The following is a 22,343-nucleotide window of genomic DNA, read 5'->3' on the forward strand; positions in this document are numbered from 1 at the left end:
ATTTATGTAAAATTCTAAACATGCAAAGTGGTTGCCTGAGGATGGGGATAGGGAATACAGAAAGAGGCAGGGAGGGAGGATTGCAGACATACACAAGGCAACTTTTAGGAGTGATGGATCATCATTATCTTTATTGTGGTTATGGTTTCATGGGTGTATACATATGCCAAATCCTATCAAAGTGTACACTTTAAATATGTCCAGGTTATTGTGTGTCATTTCTACCTCAATAAAGTTTAAAAAATGCTTGAGATCAGAAACACTATAATGGAAATGAAGAATGCCTTTGATGGGCTCATTAGTTGCCTAGATACAAGCTGAGGAAAGAATCACTGAGCTTGAAGATATGACAATAGAGTCATCCAAATAAAAAGCAGAGGGAAAAAAATGGGAAAAAGAAAAGGAACAGAATATCCAAGAACTTTGGGGCAACTACAAAAGATATACAAATAATGGGAATATCAGAAGAAGAAAAGAGTGAAAGGAACAGAAGTATTATTTGAATCAATAATAACTGAGAATTTCCCCCAAATTAATGCCAGACTACAGACCCAGGAAGCCCAGAGATCACTAAGCAGGATAAATTGCTTTTAAAAAAAATGCCCTACACTTATGAACATCGTATTCAAACTTCAGAAAATAAAAAATAAAAAATATTGAAAGGAGCCAGAGTAAAAATTCCTATAAAGAAGCAAAGAATTAAATCTGACTTCTCTTGAGAAACCATCAAGAAAGAAAAAAGAAGAGTAAAGTATTGAGGAAAAAAACTACAAACCTAGAATTTTGTACCCTGCAAAATTACCTTTCAAATGAAAGAAATAAAGACTCCCTCAGACAGACAAACAGACTTTTTCAGACAAATTTGTTGCCAGTAGACCTGTGTGGCAAGAATGTTTTTTAAAAGTTCTTTAGAGAAAAGGAAAAATGGTACAGGTTAGAAACTTGAATCTACATAAATAAAGGGAGACCATTGGAGAATGAATAAGGTAAAATAAAAACTTTTATTTCTTACTCCAGTTTGTTCAAAATTAAATAGCAACAATGTATTCAGTTGTGTATACTAAAGTATATGTGTATATATATATATATGTATGCTTATGCCTGTGTGAAATGAATGACAGCAGTGATGCAACAGATGGGAGGGAGGAATTAGGAACACAGTTGATCCTTGAACAACACAGGAGGTGGGGCACCAACCACCTGTGCAGCTGAAAACCCACATACAGCTTTTGATTCCCCCAAAACTTAAAACTAATAGCCTACTGTTGACTAGAAGCCTCGCCAGTAACATAAACAGTCAGTTAGCACATGTTTTGTATGTTATGTGTATTATATAATGTATTACAATAAAGTAAGCTAGATAAAAGAAATTTTTCTCAAATCATTACAAATCTCCCCAAAAATTTCCAGTGTAATTATTGAAAAAAATCCATGTGTAAGTGGACCTGCGTGGTTCAAATCTGTGTTGTTCAGGATAAGCTGTATTTTATTAGGAAATACTTGCACTACCTGTGGAGCACAGTATTGAAACTTGATTTAAATTAGTTGTAAATTTACAATGCAAATTCTAGAACAGTCACTAAGAATAGTTGGAAATGAAAATCTTTAACATTGAACAAAATTATCAGTCTTGCCTTAAATAAACAACTATTTATATTAAAACAGAGTTACCAAAGAAAATGAGGAGGATGCATCAGTTGGTACATCTCAGGTAATTAGATTGTGAAGTTTATCTTTTTTTAATCTTTCTCACCATCATCATCATTATATGGAATATAATGTTTCTGTTCTCCCTTTTTTTATAGATATACACTTGACAAATGCTCTACTATGTGTATATGGGACTACATGTCTCTTTTGTTTCTCTTATTAGCTCACTGATTCTCTCATTCCTTATTCCATTCATGTATTCATTCATTCATAAAACATAATTCCTCAGTGCCTCCTTTGTACCAGACACAAAAAATAATGCTAGGCTAGGCAAACCAGCAGTGAATAAGACAAATCCCAGTATGTCCTCATGAACTTAGACTCTGTTGGGAAAGACAAATGCCAAGTAGTTAAAAGCAAGAGTTTTACAAAAGGGCTGTAGGAGAATACAACCACAAACTTGACCAAGATAAGGGTCAGAGAAGATCTCTTGAAGGAAATGTTAAAGCTGAAACTGATGCACAAGGATATGTTAGCTAGTCAAAAAGTTGGGAAAAGAATATTCCAGAGAGAAGGAATCATCATACATTCAAAGATCTTGAGGTAGGAAGGAGCACATTTGAAGAAATAAAAAATATCTATACCTTTTAGCAGGAGAAAGGAAAGTGTGCTATGTAACAAGGCTGCAGAGATAGGCAGGGGCAATTGTGTAGAGAAAATTATAATAGTTCTTTTATTCAACAAACATTTGTTAAGTACCTCCTATATGCCAGGTACTGTTCAAGAAATTGATGATTGTATCACTGAACAAATCAAATTCCCCCACTATCATGAAGCTTACATTCTTCTAAGTCATGTTAACCTTTTTGGACTTTAACCTAAGAGCAAAGAAAAACAAAAGAAAGGTTTTAAGCACCAGAGGTACATGGTCTGATTTCTGTTTTAAAAGATTATTTTGGCCAAATTTTGGAGAATGGACATTGCAGAAATCTTCTCTCCATCTAGAACTACATGCATCTTCAGTGGAGCCTGACAAAGCTATAGCCATTAGGAATGGTGAAAAATATTTCCAGTGCAATTAAGAGCAAAGGCTTCTTCTTCTTGACCAAGCAACTTTTAGGAGTGATGGATGATCATTATCTTTATTGTGGTTATGGTTTCATGGGTGTGTACATATGCCAAATCCTATCAAAGTGTCCACTTTAAATATGTCCAGTCATTTCTACCTCAATAAAGTTTAAAAAATGCTAGAGATCAGAAACACTATAATGGAAATGAATGCCTTTGATGGGCTCATTAGTAGCCTCCTAAATTGCAACTCCTAAAGCCAGGGACACCTGGTGTCCAGTGTCCACTTGAATCTGCGTAGTGTGGGAACTAAGCCTCTGCCACCCCAGGATTTCAGGGAGCTGCAGAGCACTCTATGGAGTGAGATTATGTTCTGAGAACTTCCCAAAGGCAAAGAAAGGAAATTTTCAGGCAGGCTACTAATGAGCATGATTGTACAACTGCAGTCCTGTCCAGGTCACTCAGGGGACAGAACTTGCTAGCCCAAGTCAGAGACCTCAGTAGCCTCTCCCTACTTATCTGGAGTAGAACAGAGATAGTGAAGACTAATGCATAAGTCTGGAAAATAGAATGAAATAGCAAAGTGACAAAGACACTTACCATTGGAAGAGTGCAAAGACAAAACGCAGGAAGTTAAGCAGTGAGAAGGCTTTATTTAAAAAGTACACACTCAAAGGGGAGTGTGGGCAACCTGAGAGAGGAGGAGCACTTAAAGGCTTAGGATTCTGTCTTAAGACTTTCAAGAATGGTGCAAAGGGAGGTGGAGGGGGCAGGGTCTAGGCTTGGTGTATGGTCTCATGATGTCTATCTCTGGGGAGAGACATTAAGTCACCATCCACAGTCAGTCCTCTAGATAATTCTGTAAGATAAACTTAACATGAGGAATTTCTTGATCCTGTTCTTCTCTAAGATAGTGGTTACCCTCAAGCACTGGGAGCATATCAGTTAGGACTCCTTGCCCTGTCTTAAGATAGGCTGTTGGCTGATTATGAAAGAATATGTTAGGAATCTTACCTCCTAACTCTCTGATTTCTAAAATGGAATCTTAGCCTTAAGATGGAGTCCCTCCTGTTCTTACTACACTGTTTATATCTTGGCATTTTTCATCATAGGCAGGGAAAGTTAATCATGATGCTTGGCCCATGTCCCTGCCCTACTGCAGTTTCACATCATTTTGGCTCATGTAAAGAAAGCTATTCATGTCAAACAGTGTGGCAGTTCCTCAAAAAAATAAACACAGAATTACAATATGACCCAGGAATTCCACTTGTGGGTACATAGCCAACCCACAGTGTACCCAAGTGAAAGCAGGGACTCAAACAGATAATTTGCTTGCCTGTGTTCATAATAGTAGTATTCACAGTAGCCAAAAGGTAGAATCAGTCCAACCATGCAAGAGTCATTGACAGGTGAATGCACACACAAAATGTCTATGCACTCAGTGGGGTGTTATTCAGCCTTACTATTCAAAAGGAAGGAATTCTGACACATACTACAAAATGGGTGAATCTTGAAGACATTACACTAAGTGAAATAAGCCAGTTACCAAAGAATAAATACTGTATGACTCTGCTTTGATGAGATAGCTAGGGTAGTCAGAGTCATAGAAACAGGAAGTAGAATAGTAGTTGTAAGGACCTGGGGGGAGGGTGGGATAGGAAGTTATATAATGGTTGCAGAGGTTCAGTTTGGGAAGCTGTAGAAGTTCTGGAGATAGGCGATAATGATGGTTGCACAACAAAGTGAATGTACTTAATGCCACTTAAAAATGCTTCAAATGGTAAATTTTATGTCTATTTTACCACATAAAAAATATGTTCATGTCAGCTATACTTTGTAAGATGATAGTGGCTTTTATATAGAACACTGATCTAATCTGCTAAATATACTGGCACCACAAACTGGTCTTTTAAAAGATGAATTCATTTTCTAATTCTATTTCTTTAATAATCCAAATAAAATATGCTCCTGTGGTAAACATATTTGTTGCAATGTGTGCACTCAATTTTCTGTGTGTGCCAACAGGAAAATCAAGAGGATCTGGGCCTGTGGGAGGAGAAATTCGGAAAATTTGTGGATGTCAAAGTTAATGGTAAAATTGAAATTGATGTAGGGTTACAACAGATCTTTCCAAAATGGCTAAATCTCTCTCTCAAACTTTTGGCACCTAAACAAGTGACTTCTGTGAACAGAAATCTCAGATATGGGTCTCTTATTCCTCAACAGTGCATTGCAACAGAGAAATAGGATATTCCTGCTGTGGGGAGTGTAAGAAGTATAGGTCTCACGGAGTTTATGGTCTCCTGCATGGGTCAGCACACTGCTTGACCTACCCTGTACACAGACAGCTACAAATTCCACATTCTATTTTTATGAGAATCAAGTGATGAGAAACCAAGTTCTAGAGCTCAGTAGCTCTTAACATGCCAAGCTTTTCCAGGCCTTCCCATCGTTTCACATGAGCATCACAGTGACACTGCTCACCAGGCTTAGCAATAGTGGGGGAGGAAGGATTGGGGCAGAGTTTGTCTCTTTAGGAAATACTTTTCAGACTTAGGGCATATGTAATTGGAAAAAATACTCACTTTCCTCCTCCTTCCTCCCTGCTCTGTAGAATACAGACCCTCCCTAACTCCTCGAGAACCCTTGTTCTAGCATTTATTTCTATAACCTAATATAGTGACCAGGACTGGCTACATGTCCAAAATTTGTCAGTAGGGGAACCCCTCAGGCTCTCCTTTCTGTAACATCATAATCCTTTTTTCCTTTTCTGTACACCCCTTTTCCATAAACTCCACCAAATAAGGACCATTTTATGTCATATATCTTTGCCTAAAAGTGACTTTTAATTGTATAGTATCTCTCCCAGTTACTTGTACTTTTCCCATATCTCTGAAATAATTGTTAAATAAAGGACTTTGTCTTTGGTAAAAGGATATTTATATATCTACAATCACAGGGAAGAGGTATTTTGAGAAGCCAGGAAAGGCCCCTTGACAGTATAGTCCCTGTACACAGTGAGAATACATGGTCTGGAAGAAGTCTTTGATCTAAATGAAGATTAAAATTGGTCAATATCCTTTGCTTTCTAAGCAAAGAACTATGCAATATATTTTAGGAAAACTTAGGAAAAAAATCTAAACCTTTGTAGCCATATTTTACAGGTGGAAAAGAGATTCACTATAAATGAGGACACAGGAAACTTCAACACACAGCTAAGGAAAAGTACCTCGTGAGTGACCGGAACTTTTCCTTGTGCATTTTTGTATCCAAACAATCCCTGAATATAACATCTTACAGAGAATCAGCACACATGATTTACCTGTTGATCAGGGCAGCTCAGGTATCTCAATCCCCAGTCTACATCTGCTACACTCATCGTTAACTGAATCTCCTTAGTCATTTGTTCCATTGAGAAGCAGAACTCAGTCAGTATCCTGGTACCTACAGGTCCTGCATCCGTTGGTTTGGACTTCTCCTTGCATGGATTTGAGCATCTCTATGGGATCCCACAACATGCAGAATCACACCAACTTAAAAATACTGGGTAAAGTGAAAATAATTCTTTTTCTCACAAGAGTTTCTGGTTTCTGCACTGGAAAAGTTTAAAAGGAAAATATGTGGGATGTCTGAACCTGTGTTGGTATCTGCCTGGCCTTTTCTTCCTTGATAATTGCTTATAGATCCTTAAGAACCTTCTTTGAATGATTGCTCAGAGCAGTGTTTTTCAATTCTTATTTTATTTTTTGGAAACAGTGAGACAATTATAAAACAGTAATGCTGAACCTAAAATATACAGGAAACAAAAATATAGGGCTGCTGTGGTTGAAGTTGGGGGGTGCTTTACTACACCACCTCTCTGGATTTTGCTTTAATCTCTCAAGGCCTTTCCGTGGAACCCTGGGAGAATACATTGTGAAAATCACTGACCTAGAAAAGGGCTTTTTCCGAAAAGGGACAGTGAGCCAGAGAACAGAAAAGTAGCATTGCCTACCACCTTTGCTTCCTCAGGAAGATCATTTCAAATTAACACGACTGACAAATAAATGCGAGCAGCATCAGACTAAAAGGAAACAAACCAAAGAGAAACAGTCTGATCAATTGCCAGGTTCAGGTGCTGTTTACTTGACAGTTAGGCATAGTGACCAGTGACTCAGAAACTGTGCTACTCTCATACCAACCTGGCTCTGTGCTGTCCACCCCAACTCGGCTGCCAGTCTTCCCCTATTCAACACTGTGGAAGCAGAATAGGACATTTTCATTTTGTTTTAGTGGCAGAGTAATATGCACAAAATCTGTCAGTGATACATATTGTGTGTTAACTCTTGTGGAGGATTCACAGGAAACAGTGCTCACCTCACAAGAGATACTCAGAAAAGATATCTAAGAGGGAAGATCATGCATGCCAGTTGCTGCTTGAGGGGATGCCAAAGGAATCAAAGGAGGAGGATCATATTCAACCAGGCTGGGTCAGGAAACCTTTAGGGAAGTGGTAAGAGTTGAGTCTTGAAAATTGCACACGACCTAAGTGTTTGCAGGGGAGTGTGGAGCTATACTCTTCATTAATAATATATTTGCAGTGTTAATTGATAACCCTTTGTGTGTTTCAGTAATGGGGATGCTTACCGTCTTTATAACCTGGATGTCTATGGATATAAGATACATGACAAAATGGGCATTTATGGTTCAGTGCCGTATCTCCTGGCGCACAAGCCAGGCAGGACTCTAGGCATTTTTTGGCTGAATGCCTCAGAAACATTAGTAGAGATCAATACAGAGCCTGCAGCAAAGGTGAGCTATAGATCATGGCTATGGGTCATACATACAAAAGAAACAAAACCAGTGAAGTGTAGTCATAGGTCTGGGCTTTGTAGGAGCAGTTCTCTGCAACCCAAGTTTTTTCAGTAATGAGTGAAAGTTTGTAGTATGTATTAAAGGGACAGACTTGCTACTCACATGTGCATAGATGTTGTAAATTAGAGGAAAAAATTTCAGATCTTCTTTCCATTCCTTTTCCAGTACACCCTGACCCACATGGGCCCAGTTGCTGCTAAACAAAAGGTCAGATCTCGAACTGATGTGCATTGGATGTCAGAGAGCGGAATCATTGATGTTTTTCTGCTGACAGGACCTATGCCTTCTGACGTCTTCAAGCAGTATTCGTACCTTACAGGTACTTGAATTTGGAAGTGCTAGTGTTTTGTTCCATTTTCTTTATCCCACATAGCATCACTGTAGGTTAATATTTGTTGCACACCATACAGAGTTTATAAATAACTTACCCAGGCTTTTTAAGAATCAAGCATATCTCCTGCCTTCCTCATCCCATTCAGCTTGGTTAAACATTGCACTGGGGCTAGAACTCACCATTCTCTAATCCTTAATACTTGCCATATGCTTTTCTTGGAACCTTTAACCCCTGGGTTTTCTCTGCCTTTATCTTAGATGACCAGTATTGCTACCTGGACTTTTCTGTAACCTGTTTTCCATTAAAATAGACCACTGGCTTTAACACTGTTTTATTGTTATTTGGGGCAGGGGGATGGTATGGTATTACATCTTTTTTTAATTGAAATATAGTTTATAGACAATATTATATTGGTTTCAGATGAACAACTTAGTGATTCATCAATTACATACATTACTGAAAAGCATTTTATCTTTCAAAGACATAAAAGATAATTTCAATTGATGCAGAAAAAAACATTTGACAAAATCCAACACTGTTTCATGATAAAAATACTCAGAATGCTAGGAATAGAGGGAAACTTCCTCAACATGATAAAAGGCATTTATGAAAAATCCACAGCTAACAGCATACTCACTGGTGAAAGACCGCAAGCTTTCCCCTAAGATCAGAAACAGGATGGCTACCCACTTTTACCACTGCTATTAAACATTGTACTAGAAATCCCAGCCAGAGCAATTAGCAAGAAAAAGAAAAAAGTTATCCATATTGGAAAGGAAGAAGTAAAATTATCTCTGTAGATGATGTGATCCTGTATGTTAGAAAAATCCCAAAAAATCCAGAAAAAACCTGCTAGAACTAGTAAACAGATTCACCAGAGTTGCAGAGTACATGATCAACACAAAAATCTATTGTGTTTCTATACACAATGAGAAATCTGAAAAAAGAAATTGAGAAGACAATTCCATATATAGTAACATCCAAAAGGATAAAATATGAGGACTAAATTTAACCAAAGAGGTGAGAGACTTAAATACATCTCATTCTCATGGATTGGAAGATGTAATATTGTTAAGATAGCAGTACTACTGAAAGCAATCTACAGATTTACTGCAATCCCTACCAAAATTCCAAAGGCCATTTTTGAAGAAATAGAAAAGCTGATCTTCATGTGCAGTTTCAAGAGGCCCTGAATAACCAAACAATCCTGTGGAAAAAAATGTTGGAGGACTCATACTTCCCAATTTCAAAACTTACTTCAAAGTTAAGGTAGTTCAAATAGTCTGGTACTGGTGTAAGGACAGACGTATAGACCAATTAAGTAGAATTGAGAGCCTAGAAATAAATCCATACATCTCAGGCCAATTGATTCTCAACAAAAGTTTAAGACCATTCAACAAGGAAAGAATAGTCTCTTAAACACATGGTACCAGGGCCCAGAGGGTGGGATGAGTAATGGAAAGTTACTGCTTAATGGTTACAGACTTTCTGTTTGAGGCGCTGTGAAAGTTTTAGAAATAGCTAGTGGTGATGCTTGTACCACTTCTCAAATGTAATTAATGCCACTGAATTGTACACTTAGAAATGGTTAAAGTGGCAAATTTTATGTTAATCATTTTACAATTTTAAAAACTGGTAATATGACCCTTCAAAATTGAATTTTATGCTTTAAATGGGTGAATTATATGGCGTATGTTTACTTCTCAATAAAGCTGTTAAAAATAAAAGTAATATAGAATGCACTTATGCTGCATTCTATTGTTAGAAGTCCCTGAGTCCAGTACATGTTCAAGGGAAGAATTTGATCCCAAGTTTGATGAAACAACAAAGATTTTGTGGATATGGGAAGATACCCATATAGGAATAAATACTTCCTTTTTCAAGGACCCACCTATAGCTCTTTTAAAATTATTATTAGAATAAACTGATATATAGGGAAGTGCTTCAGAAACACTTGGTCTGCCACCATGTTCAAAGAAATCCAATTTACACATTTATAGATTATTGACTCCTGATGAGGATTTAGCTCAATAATATCCCTCCTTCCTCTTCTTCGCAATATTGTTATATCATAATTTTTAGTTAAATCAATATTTTTCAAATGCTCACAGGTGTTAGATACTTTACTCATCGCACTTTTCCCCTGGAGACTCCCTCCCAGATCTCTCAGCCCTGCTCCCATTGGGCTGTACCCTCCAGGCTCCCGCACTGCTGTCATCCTAGGACTTACATTTGCTGTTTTCTGGTGTTAGATCCCTCCTTTCTTGGGTCCCCTGTTTTTTGTGTGTGTGGTTTATTACCTTGTTTTTGTTGTTTGTTTGAAGCATCTGCTGGTAGTTGCCTAAGAAAGTGTGTTTTATAGGTGAACTTTGTGTCTTTGCAGGTATGAAAATGTCTTTTTTCTATCTTTACCATTGATTGATAATCTGGCTAGTTAGATTGGGAATTATTTCAGAATTTTATGGTATTTCCTTATTATCTTCTGTCTTCTTCAAAATCACTCTGAATTCTGTTCCTTTGTATGCAATCTTCTCTGAAATATCTTCTCTTTATCTCTAAATATTCTGAAATTTATAATACTCTGAAATTTTACAATAAAATGCCTTGATATAGACCTTTCTTTTATAAGCATTGTGCTGTGCATTAGATGTGGACTCTGAATCTTGAGAATTGTGTCTTTCTGTTCTGGAAAACAGTCTTTTATTATTCCTTTGACAATTTCTTCCCCTCCTTTTTCTCATTCTACTCTGCAGATTTTATAATCTCCCTTCCTTTTTTTGTCTATTTTCAGAGCAACTTTCTCAGTCTTATCTTCTAGGCTTTCCATTTATGCTATCACATTTCTAATTTCTACAAACTTTCTTATCCTCTGGTTGTGCCTTGTTTCTAATCTCTTGTGCTGCTTTTATGCTTTGGCCTTATGTTATGGGTGCAATATCGTTTTTCCTCTCCTTGGAGATATTATTGATAAAGTTTGGTGTTTACTTTGGCTCCTTGTTTTGTCCCTGTTTTCTTAGAGATCCTTTTATTCTATTTCTTTATGTGGGCCCCTCTCTCTAATTTTGGAGGCTTTACTCAAATGTTGGGTGATCCTTCACTATCCATGCATGTTTAAGAATGAAGTTCTGCCTGGAAACTGTGTGTGCCCGGACGAGTCTTACCCTCTGGTGTTGGGGGGTGGAAGGGGGACGTCTGCCTCCTAGTGCTCTGGGGGCAGCGGCGAGCTCCTCTCATCAATATCTCCCACATAAGGACTCTGGTGAGAGCTTCCCTGGCTTTGCTCAACAATTACCATCCCTCCCCTGCCTGCCACCTTCCAAAATTTTGTTCTTATGGCTTTACTCTTTTTTTTTTTTTTCACTTTTTTTTACTCTGATCTTAGTGGGACTTTAGGAGGACAAAGAGATAAATGCAAGTGGTTGACTGGAAGTCCTCCATGTTATCAGTAAATGTTATGATAATTTCCTGACAGTTCTTCCTGCCTTCAAGTCCGTCTCAACACTGCTCCCTAAATGATTTTTCTAAAACATAGGTCTGCTAAGGTTACATCTTGCCAAATTTCTGATGACTTCCCAGAAGAGATTTACAATTCCTACCTGAACTACAGGGCCCTTTACAAACTGACCTTCTGCAGGTTCATCTTCTGCTAGTCTGTCACAGTATAACCACCCTGGAATATTTAGTTTTCCCTAAGCTTATCATGTACTTCTCTGCCTGTCTTTTCTATTCCCATGCATGAATTCTCTATCCATTCTCCCTATCTGGCATATTACTACTTATTCCTAAGTCCCAAACCAAATGTTACCACCTTTGTGAAGCCTTTCAAGACTACTCTTTGCTGCTGGCAGACTGTAACATTAAATGGCTGATACCGTTATCATAGCAGTTAGACCTCAGAATAGAGCAATTTGTTTACATGCTTGCCTTGTCAGCCAAATTGTCACTTTCTTGATGGTAGGGACTTTGCTTTCTTCTCCTTGATATTCTAAGTACTAGGCTGAGCTCTTAGACCCTGTAGACATTCAGGAAATGTATATCCAGTGTATAATTATCATTGTGGTAGTAGTGAGCAGAGTTATCATCTTCCTCTTTTAGGCACACAAGCCATGCCCCCTCTCTTCTCCTTGGGATACCATCAGTGCCGCTGGAACTACGAAAATGAACAGGATGTAAAAGCAGTGGATGCAGGATTCGATGAACATAACATTCCTTATGATGTCATGTGGCTGGACATAGAGCACACTGAGGGCAAAAGGTACTTCACCTGGGACAAGAAAAGATTCCCAAACCCCAAAAGGTTGCAAGAGCTGCTCAGAAGCAAAAAACGTAAGGTAAAATAAGCCAACATTTCTGGACCTTTTCTTTACAAAGCATTTTTTAATTTTCAAAACTTGCCTTGGCATGTTAGTGGGGGAGAACTTTATGATAAACAATGGCCATAAAATGGTACCTTCAAATATAATTGTATCTTTGATAACAGAAAAGCAATGGTGAAAAGATGGGGACCCCATCTATCCCTGCCTGAATTGTCTAGGTCCCCATAAGGATGAAGGGGCTCCCATCAGTCCCATTTGTTGTGGCCACCCTGTAGTGATCCCCATGTGATGGATGGTCCCCACACAAAACTGGGCTCTGATGTCGAGATTGGTGATAGCACACTGGCACCCAGAGAGTATGAAAAGGTTAGTCATGTAGTGAGGCATCCTGTGGGGAGAAGGGCTGGCTCCCAGACTGGTTTGAAAATGATTTGAGAGAGCTGGGAAAGGAGATGGGCCCAGCTTTTACAGTGGTTAGAGGGTTGGATAGGGGTGAGGAGTCCCGTGTATGCTTTGGGGCTTGTGCAGCTTGAACTTCACACTGGCACCACTGGTGGGAGCGTCAGGACTTTGTCCGCATCCACAGGTGTCGGGGGAAGGAGCAGGAGACGCGGTAGGGCTTGAAAGCTCTTTAACAGTTAATCAAAAATGGAGTCAGATTCTTTATTGACACCATTTTCCTGTGTGCTTCCCAGATGGACTCCAAGGAAAGATTTAAGTAGAAAATGGGAAGAGGAGAAGACACTAGAAAGTGTGTAATGCAGGGGTGGTGGGATGGTAATAGTAATAATGAAAAGAGGGAGTCAGGGGAAATGGAGAGAGGATGGGGGGCACGCTGTAGGTATGTAAATGGATCCCTGCAGTCTCTCTCTTTGAGATTAAAGTTGCCTTTGCAACTCATTCCTTTGATCCCCAAGCCTTTCACAGGTGGCCAGAGCCAATCCCGTGAACTCCTAGTTTCCCAATTAACAGATGGCTACCGTGTATCAAGCACTTATTATAGGCCAGAGAGTATGATAAAACATAATTATTCCATCCAGTCATCACAAAATTATGAGGTAGATCTTGTTACCCCATTTCTTTCAGATGAAGAAACTGAGGCTTAGAGTAGGTTTGTATTTGCACAAAGGCACACAATGACTAAGTATCATGGCGAGAATCTGAACCCTGATCTGCCTGACTCCAGAACCTATGTCCCTTATAAGCAGTTATTTATTGAGGCTTCCAAATGTTCTGGACACTCTGCTAAAAGATGAAGGGAATATGGGAATGAGCTCCTTAGGGTCTTACGGTGAGTGGAGTACACAACCACAATACCAGCCCAAGAAAGGTTAGGGTTGTGGGAGACCCAAGAGAGAGAAGATTGCATCCTGTTGGACCCAAGCAGGGCTTTGCGCATTTTAGATGAGCCCTGAAGGCTGAGTCTCTTAACTAGTGGAGAAGTGGGGAAGGGGAAGAAGGCAGTGCAGCTGGAGGCCAGAGCCCCCAGTGGTGTTTGGAAAGCAGTGCACAAGCTGGTTTGATGGGAAAACAGGGCATGTGCAAGGTCTGTCCAGTGTAGATACCAACCTTATTGTAGGCAGCTTTGTATGCACGTGCAGACAGCAGAAGTTTTTGAATAAGGGGTTAAGTTGCAGCGTATATGAAGAATTCATACAACTTACCAACCAAAAAACAATCCAATTAAAAAATGGGAAAAGGACTTGATAGACATTCTTCAAAGAAGATATACAAAGAGCCCACAAACACATGAAAAGATGCTCAACATCACTAACCAGGAGAGACATGCAAATCAAAACCACGCAATGAGATATCACTACATATCATCAGGATGGCTACTATCAAAAAATCAGAAAGTAACAAGTGTCGGTGAGGATGTGGAGAGATCTGAACACTTGTGCACTGATAATAGGGATATAAAATGGTGCAGCCACTATGGAAAATAGTATGGCAGGTCCTCAAAAAATTAAAAAGAAAATTACCATGTGATCCAGAAACCCCACTTATGGGTATGTACCCAAAAGAATTGAAAGCAGGGACTTAAGCAGAAATTTGTCCACATGTGTATATCAGCATTATTCACAATAGCCAAATGGTGAAAGGAACTCAAGTGTCCCTCAGCAGATGGATAGATAAACAAACTATGGTATATACATATAATGGAATATTACTCAGACTTAAAGAGAAGATTCTGATACATGCCACAACATAGATGAACCTTGAGGACATTAAGTTAATGTAATAAAATGACAGTCACAAAAAGACAAATACTATATGATTTCCCAAATCTGTGACACCTAGAGTAGTCAAAATCAGAGATAGAAAGAAGAATGGTGGTTGCCAATGGCTGGGGAGAGGAGGGAATAGGGAATTGTTTTTAATGAATCTAGAGTTTTAGTTTTGCAAGATGAAAAAGTTCTGGACATCGTACAACAATGTGAATGTACTTAACACAGCTGAACTGTGAACTTAAAATTGGTTAAGATGGTAAGTTTTATGTTGTGTATATCTTACCACAATTAAACTTTTAAAAAAGTTTATGAGCAATGGAGAATTAAACTGCAGTGCATAGAGTAGATCTGAAGATATGAGAAAGGAGGATTAGAAGGTTGTCCTACCCAAATAAAGTGGTTTTGAAACCCTGAGACTAGGTGGAAGTGATGGTGTTAGAAAGGCAAGGACAGATGCTGGAGACACGGAGCTATGATCACAGCTTTTCTCAGATTTCCTTCCTAAATATGCCTGTGCCTTTGGGTTTGGGGGAGGGTTTTGTTTGTTTTTAACCTGCTGTCCCTTGTTTTCTCAATTGTTTGCTTTTGTCAGTGTTACCGTAGCCTCCAGATGTCTAGGGAGTGGGGAGGTTGCCTACTTAATTTCATGTGCAGCACCCAGTACCACAGGCAGCCAGAGGCTTAATGAATGCTATTTAAGAACATGTATTTGTTGGGCAGCTGTAATAATAAAAGAACATTGGCCTGGTTTTGGTACCAGTTTATATTCCCAGAAGCACATAAAAGGTTATAGGGTTTTAATTCTGCCTGAAATATTTCTATACTAGTAGTAGTTATTTCTACATGAAATCTGAAACCCAAAACTATGATGGAAACAGAGAAAGAAATATTTGGCTCATATGAAACTAATGAGATTGTCAAACCTTTATGTCCTAACAGCTTGTGGTCATCAGTGACCCCCACATCAAGGTTGACCCAGACTACTCAGTGTACGCCAAGGCCAAAGGCCAGGGCTTCTTTGTGAAGAATCATGAAGGGGGAGACTTTGAAGGGGTGTGCTGGCCTGGTAAGGTATCATTTTAGACACTGTTTCCACGCGTTTAGTCCCATTAATGAACGTCGCATGGCTGTCACTCTAATTTCTTGTAAATGTCTCTTGCTACATTTTAAGTGCCTTTAAGGAAGAGAAGGTGTTTCTCATCCTCTATCTTTCATAACATCTGGTGTAGTGTCCTGTGTGCACATTTATCTGTCAATGAATGAATGAAAAATAAACCTCAGTGGCATGCTATTTCTCTAAGCAAATAAGAATTAAAAGCCAGGGGATAAGAAAAGGAAAGGAGGAGAAAAAGTAAAAGGGCCCTGTAGTCTCCCTGCGATTCTTCTTGGCCCCGTTAACCCATGGCCTTCACGAGTGGCCTCAGCTGCCTCTGGCAACCCTGAATTCTTCATTTCAGAAATTTTAGTTTAAATCCTTGGTAGAGACTCCTCAAGGACCAAAGGGAGTCACCACTCTGTCCCAGCACAGCACCCTGTCACAAATCCATGTGCTGTGGAGAAACCCCATGCATTCCTTCTCCCCCTCATGCCACGTACAACCACTTCTCTGTTCTCTTAAAGAACAGAGGGGGCGCTCCAGGACATTTGGCATTCTTCCTTGGGCTATCTTATTAGGCCATTAGTGAGGGCCAGGCTCCATCTTGATCCTTGTTCATCAGCCTCTGGGGTTGGAGGATCTAGTGATGGTCACTGGAGTCCCGCATTGCCTTCATTCGCTTCTCCTCAGTCAGGCCTCTGTGTCACCTGTCCTTTTAAGTTTGACATAACGTGCCCACTGATTACCCAACTTTCTCATCTAATACTCTTGACGACATTTCTTACCATGAGGACCACTATTCCTAACAGGCCATCTGTCTTCTGCCTCTACAGGTCTCTCCTCTTACCTGGATTTCACAAGTCCCAAGGTCAGAGAGTGGTATTCAGGTCTATTTGCTTTCTCTGCTTATCAGGTTTGTAATTATTTTTCTCTTTCCTAGTTACTTGGAAGGATGAAAAAAGGGGAAAAAAGTAAATGAAGAGAACTACTCTGTTTCACTGAATAGCTCTTGATAAATAATACGTGTATGAAAAGACAAGGATGGCAACTCTATTATGGACTCTGGTGGTGCTGGGAGAGCTGTCCTATGTATTACCAAATGCACAAAACCTGTGATTTTGACCACTATTATAACAGACTCTATGATATATGAAAGTACTTAATAATAGGGAGATTTTTTAATTACTGTAAAAATTTTTATATAAAATAGTATTCTATACCTATTTAAGATGATGATATGTGTGAAAATACCTTGCAAAGTATAATATGACATTAAAAGTAAGATATAATAATAAATCAATTCTTAAAATATTATAAGAACCTCAGAGAGAACTGGAGAGGCCACATCTAGGAAACAGTTTTCACCCAATTATGATGATAATAATGATGCCTAATGTAAATTGCTTGCTATGTGCTAAGCACTTCATGTGCAGTATACCATGTCATCTTCTCAATAACACTCTGAAGTTGGAACCGTTGCATAATTAACTCATCCTGCAGATGAGGACACTGAGGCATGGACAAGTTTAAAAACCTGCTAAGTTTACCCATCTAGTTAGCAGTGGACCCATGACATGAATTGAGGTTCATTTGTCTCCCAAGCCCAGCTTTTAACCATTAAACTCTAGTTTCTGAGCATTATGTATTAGGACACAGAAAACAACTTAGAGCAGGGGTAAACAATGCTTAGGCCAAATCTGCCCATCCTCATCCATTTCTCTATTGTCTATGGTTGTTTCACACTGTTATAGCAGAGTTGAGTTCTAGAAAAAGAGGCCTTATGGCCTGCAAAGTGAAGATATTTACTATCTGTCCCTTTCCAGAAAAGGTTTGCCAACCCCTGCCTTAGAGGGTACTAAAGAAAGACAGTCAAGGTAGTTAAATATCTGGAAACTATATAGCCTTGTTCATAAAAGTATACATGTTTAGAAATCATTAAAAGTAAAGAGTCAAAAGAAACATCATCCAAACATTTGAGAGACTATCATGTGGGTGAGGCCGCAGATGTATTCTGTGGTATCCAGAAGGCAAGCTAGGCCCAGTGAAAGAATGTCCCAATGAGCAGGACTTTTATAAAATAATGGAATGAGCTGTTTGAGGGACTTGTCATTATAGCTATTGAGTCAAATGCTGAGAGACTGGGAATTCTGTAAAAGGACTACAACACCAAATTAACGAGGTGACTCAACCCCCTTCCCATTCTAAATTGAACAGTTCTACATAGAACACAAACTGTAGAGCATGCCAACGAACAGGTATCTTAGCTGTCAAATCTTCAGACTATTAGAATGTAGGCAGAATCTTACCATGGACAATGTTATTTGCCCTCAGTTCAGAGTTGTAGCAAATGGTAGATGGTGCTAAGCCAAATCCTATAGGGGTTCTCCAGGGTAGGTCTTGGAGGGGACTTGCTGGGCAATATGTATTTCACAGACAGTATGGAACAGCATTCTTCATTCACCAGCAAATACTCACTGAGAGTCTTCTGTGGTTCAGTTACTAATCTCAGTATTTGGGATTTATCAGTGAACAAAATATACAAAATGCCCTGCCCTGTGGAACTTTTATTCTAGCAGTGGAGCAGAGAACAGAGCATAGATAACAAACATAATAGATAATAAATTAAATGGAGTATGAAAGAGGAATATGATAGGAACAGCTATCATGCTAACATTATCACTGTAGGAGTATTATCACAACCAAGATTCATGTCCTAGGGATCCACAGACATCCTCCACATATGGAACGACATGAATGAACCCTCTGTCTTCAGAGGCCCAGAGCTAACCATGCAGAAGAGTGCCATACATCACGGCAACTGGGAGCACAGAGAACTTCACAACCTCTATGGGTTTTATCAGGTAAGACAACCAGAAAGAAGCCAACATGTGCCCTGCCTTTATGGGCTGAAGGTCATTTGCTTTGTGATAGCCATGTTAGACTGTTTGTTTCTCCTTGTGTGTCTTTTCTGGCAACTGCAGTGGGTCCTTCCAGGTCATAGCCAATATAAGGCATTATTTCTCCCCTTGCATCTTTTCTTTCCATAATGAACTTAGTGAATTACAGATACTGTGAGATTAATGATAACATAGAAACATCTTCCTTGACAGGAGCCAATAGTAAATGGTACTGGATACTACATCCAAACTTTTACTGAAGTAGACAGTGTATAAATGTATAAACAAAGTTTAATGTTTTGAAATTTCACAAATGTCTGAATATAGTTAGTCTTACATTCATACCAGGGCAGTAAGATTTAGAACACAGATACACAGTTTCAATAAGTACACTTTTAAATGTAGGAAGCCTTTCTTTAGTACTTAGCCTTCTCAATAGAAAGTAGGAGAAGTGTCTTCCATTTGCCAATCACATCCAAAAGACTTGGCAGTCACTTGCCCTAATTTATATTAATGTTCTTTGTTATTTTCAGAATATAACTGTGTTCCTATGACCTTGCCCCAGTTTGTATTTTCCAGTAGGAGCTGCAGGCTAGATACAGCAGTTTTCAGATAGTATGTGCCCACTTCTTTAACAGCCTCTTACTATAACTGCAAACTATTTCAGTTAGAAAATTTTCTTATGTAAGCCAGAGCCAGTCACTTAACCTCTCTGAATCTGTTTTTTCCAATCAGTGAAAACTATCTGAGAGGTTGGTGTGTAGATTAAGATGCCCTAGTATAGTATAGAAAAATCTTACAAAAACTGAATAAATGCTAGTTTATTTATTATTATTTCATTGCTATTTTAATCAAAGAAATTTTTCTTTTAATAGGGGAATTCAAAATAGTTTCATTACATCATAGAAATTATTTGATGGATTTAACATTTTCCATTTCACATTCACACCTACTATTTGCTTTTTGCATGTTAAATAGCTTATTGGAGATGTCTGTACAATGCCCTAATCCAGTCATCTCTTCTCCTTTGACATTACAGCAAATGGCTACTGCAGAAGGACTGATACAGCGATCTAAAGGGAAGGAGAGACCCTTTGTTCTAACACGTTCATTCTTTGCTGGATCACAAAAGTATGGTAAGGAATGGCTCATATGATCAGACTTAAAAGCAGCCTGTCTTTTCTGACCATTTATGGTTTATGGTACTACTTACTGTGGTGATGCTTTCCTTTTCAGTAGCCAGAGGGCAGGCCGTAGGTTGTAGGGAGTGATGTGCCTGGAAGTACCCATTTTGTCCTGTGAGGCAGAGTAAACCAATTTTAGTACAGTTTAATTACTTGTTTCCCACTGAAGAAATGGACACTTAGTTGTTGAGAAAATGATTTCGTAGTATCTCAGTTTTCTGGGATGGTCATCTCTGATCCTATCTCTGATTTATCAAAACCAGGGAAAAATACTTGCAGCACATTCTTCCAACCACCTGTTCCACTTAGCAATGTAGCTTAAAATAGGCCTCACTGATGCTTGTGATCAGGGTCATCTATAACTGGATCCAGTTTACTAGCTAATGCACATCTAGTTCAACTTAACCACCCTGTGGCAGGAAGGCTATTTTAAGTCCCCTGGCCTTGCATAAATAACTGAGAGCTTAGGTTTTGAAGAATCCAGCCTTTACTGTATTATAGGCATTATTATAACTTCTACCTCAGAAAACCAGCCACTGTGGTACTCTGGAGAAGGCCGAAATATTGTCATCTCGAGCAAAGATTCATGTACAGAGATGCTTACCACAGCATTAGTCCTTGAAACAAAAAAGAAAATCCAACTGTGTAACAGTAAGGGAATAGTCATAAAAGTATCCATAGGAGAGCCTATCATAAGACTATTAAAATGGTAGCTTTAATTGCATGAGAAAATGTGACATTGTAACTTTTCCACTATATAAATTAGAAAATTAATATATTTTCATTATAGAAAACCAGAATTTTTATATTTTAAGGTAAGAAAGAAATGTTTTCCTTTATATTAGACGTCTGTTACAAATAAGGATCTAAACATGAAATTGAGGGCATGACTGATTTGTATGTTTTTTGTTTTAATACCTTGTTACTGGTGACCAAAGGTGCTGTGTGGACAGGTGACAACACAGCAGAATGGAGTTACCTGAAAATTTCTATCCCAATGTTACTCACTCTCAGCATTACTGGGATCTCTTTTTGTGGAGGTAAGATGATACCCTCAGGCTTGAAGTGAGGGAAAATAAAAAGTGAGGGTGTTTTCATCAAAGCTAATCACAAATCCCTTCTCATCAGTGGTTTTGGGAGGAAACTGTGGGAAGGAGAAAATGAGGAAAGTGAAGGGGAGTGGATTGGAGGGAGAGGGACACCTCAGAGCTGTTTGTGTCTTGTCTGAATTGAGCACGTGAAATAAAGTCATCAGAAAGGGGGGTCAGAGTGCTTCCTTCCCTCCTTCTCTTACTGCCTCCTCCTTAGATGGCCTTGATAACTGTTTCCCTTTCTGAAACATACTTTTCTTCTTGAAAGTGAAAAAAAGTGAAGAGAACAACTAAAAATTTAGCAAATCAGAAATCAGCCTTAAAGAAATCCTTTTTACTCAACAGGTTTAAAATTCTGTGACATATTCTAACTGTTTTAAACAAAGAGAGAGAGAGATATCTTGGGAAAGATAAATAATTTAATCAAGGATTCTCTAATGGGCTACCCTCCCTGAATCCTGTTTTTCTGCAGATAAGAGACCTCAGTATGGAAGGTGCTCAGCATGGCTACAATTCCAGCTCCTCCTTGTTTTCTGTAGGAATAGAAGCAACTTAATATCACTTTTTGATATATGTGGTCTTCATGGCATTGGTCTACATACAGTACAAGGAATATGTATCCTGCTTAAGGGCTAAGCATGAAATGCTACCTAAACCTCTGATTCTGATTATGTTTTCTCTTTGGTTCTTTCTGTAATTTTTATCTCACTTCAGCTGTTGCTTTCAAAGGACATCAATTACCAACCCCCACCCCATCCCTAAACTCAGACATCTTGTAATTTCTGGGTTACCTGGATTTGGGAACATATGGAAAGTTGATCTTGCAGTAAAGTCTCTGGCCTTTTGACAAGATAGGAATATTCAAAGAGCCGGCTGTCAGACTCCCAAACAAGCTGAGTTTTTAGTATGTGCCCCCTAATTTGAGGCCACAGTTTTACCATCATTCTGCGTGCATATTCAGTGCTTCTGTCTTCAAGGCTTTGTTTTACCTGTGTGCATCATTTGCTGGAAGCCTCTTGCCTCACTCAGCCTTCTTTGACTGACTAATCAGCTGATGTAGGGGGCTTCATCGGGAATCCAGAGGCAGAGCTGCTAGTGCGTTGGTACCAGGCCGGGGCCTACCAGCCCTTCTTCCGTGGCCACGCCACCATGAACACCAAGCGGCGGGAGCCCTGGCTCTTTGGGGAGCAACACACCCAGCTCATCCGAGAAGCTGTCAAAGAGCGCTACACCCTGCTGCCTTACTGGTATTCTCTCTTCTACCGTGCACACGTGGCTGCCGAACCTGTCATGAGGTAAATGGGCTTTGCCAGTCAGGGCCCCCAATAGCCAGTCTATACCAGAAGATCCCCTTGGCCATAGGGAATGGAGTAATTACACGGTGATTTCAAGAGAAACAGTGAAGAAAAAAAACCCGTGTTTAATCAAGTGTCAATGAAGTTGCCTCCTTAGCGCAGTAGGCAGCGCGTCAGTCTCATAATCAAGTGTCAATGTGCTTAGCGCCAACTGTGCAGAGTCAGGCAGTTGAGGTCACAAAAGATAATAACTAGATCCCCTGCTTTTCTGTGATTCACATATTAATATTTGATAAGAGTTTTTCAAAGAGAAAGGAAGTGCCTTTG

At 39.1% G+C, this 22,343-nt stretch overlaps 1 protein-coding gene across 12 annotated transcripts in view; it reads left to right on the plus strand.

Moving 5' to 3' along the window:
• GANC (glucosidase alpha, neutral C) overlaps positions 1–22,343 on the plus strand; it is a 59,852-nt gene that overhangs the window by 18,925 nt on the left and 18,584 nt on the right. For all 12 annotated transcript variants that reach the window (XM_036923734.2, XM_036923735.2, XM_036923743.2 and 9 more), the window contains 12 exons: positions 1,666–1,711; positions 4,744–4,810; positions 6,169–6,265; positions 7,329–7,509; positions 7,738–7,891; positions 12,002–12,237; positions 15,393–15,519; positions 16,383–16,462; positions 18,267–18,410; positions 19,486–19,582; positions 20,569–20,670; positions 21,773–22,016. In XM_036923734.2, coding sequence (XP_036779629.2) covers positions 1,666–1,711; positions 4,744–4,810; positions 6,169–6,265; positions 7,329–7,509; positions 7,738–7,891; positions 12,002–12,237; positions 15,393–15,519; positions 16,383–16,462; positions 18,267–18,410; positions 19,486–19,582; positions 20,569–20,670; positions 21,773–22,016 — 1,575 coding nt within the window. The remainder of the gene's footprint in view (positions 1–1,665; positions 1,712–4,743; positions 4,811–6,168; positions 6,266–7,328; positions 7,510–7,737; positions 7,892–12,001; positions 12,238–15,392; positions 15,520–16,382; positions 16,463–18,266; positions 18,411–19,485; positions 19,583–20,568; positions 20,671–21,772; positions 22,017–22,343) is intronic.

This window comes from Manis pentadactyla, chromosome 11 (assembly GCF_030020395.1).
Source record: "Manis pentadactyla isolate mManPen7 chromosome 11, mManPen7.hap1, whole genome shotgun sequence".
In the NCBI taxonomy this organism is placed as follows: domain Eukaryota; kingdom Metazoa; phylum Chordata; class Mammalia; order Pholidota; family Manidae; genus Manis; species Manis pentadactyla.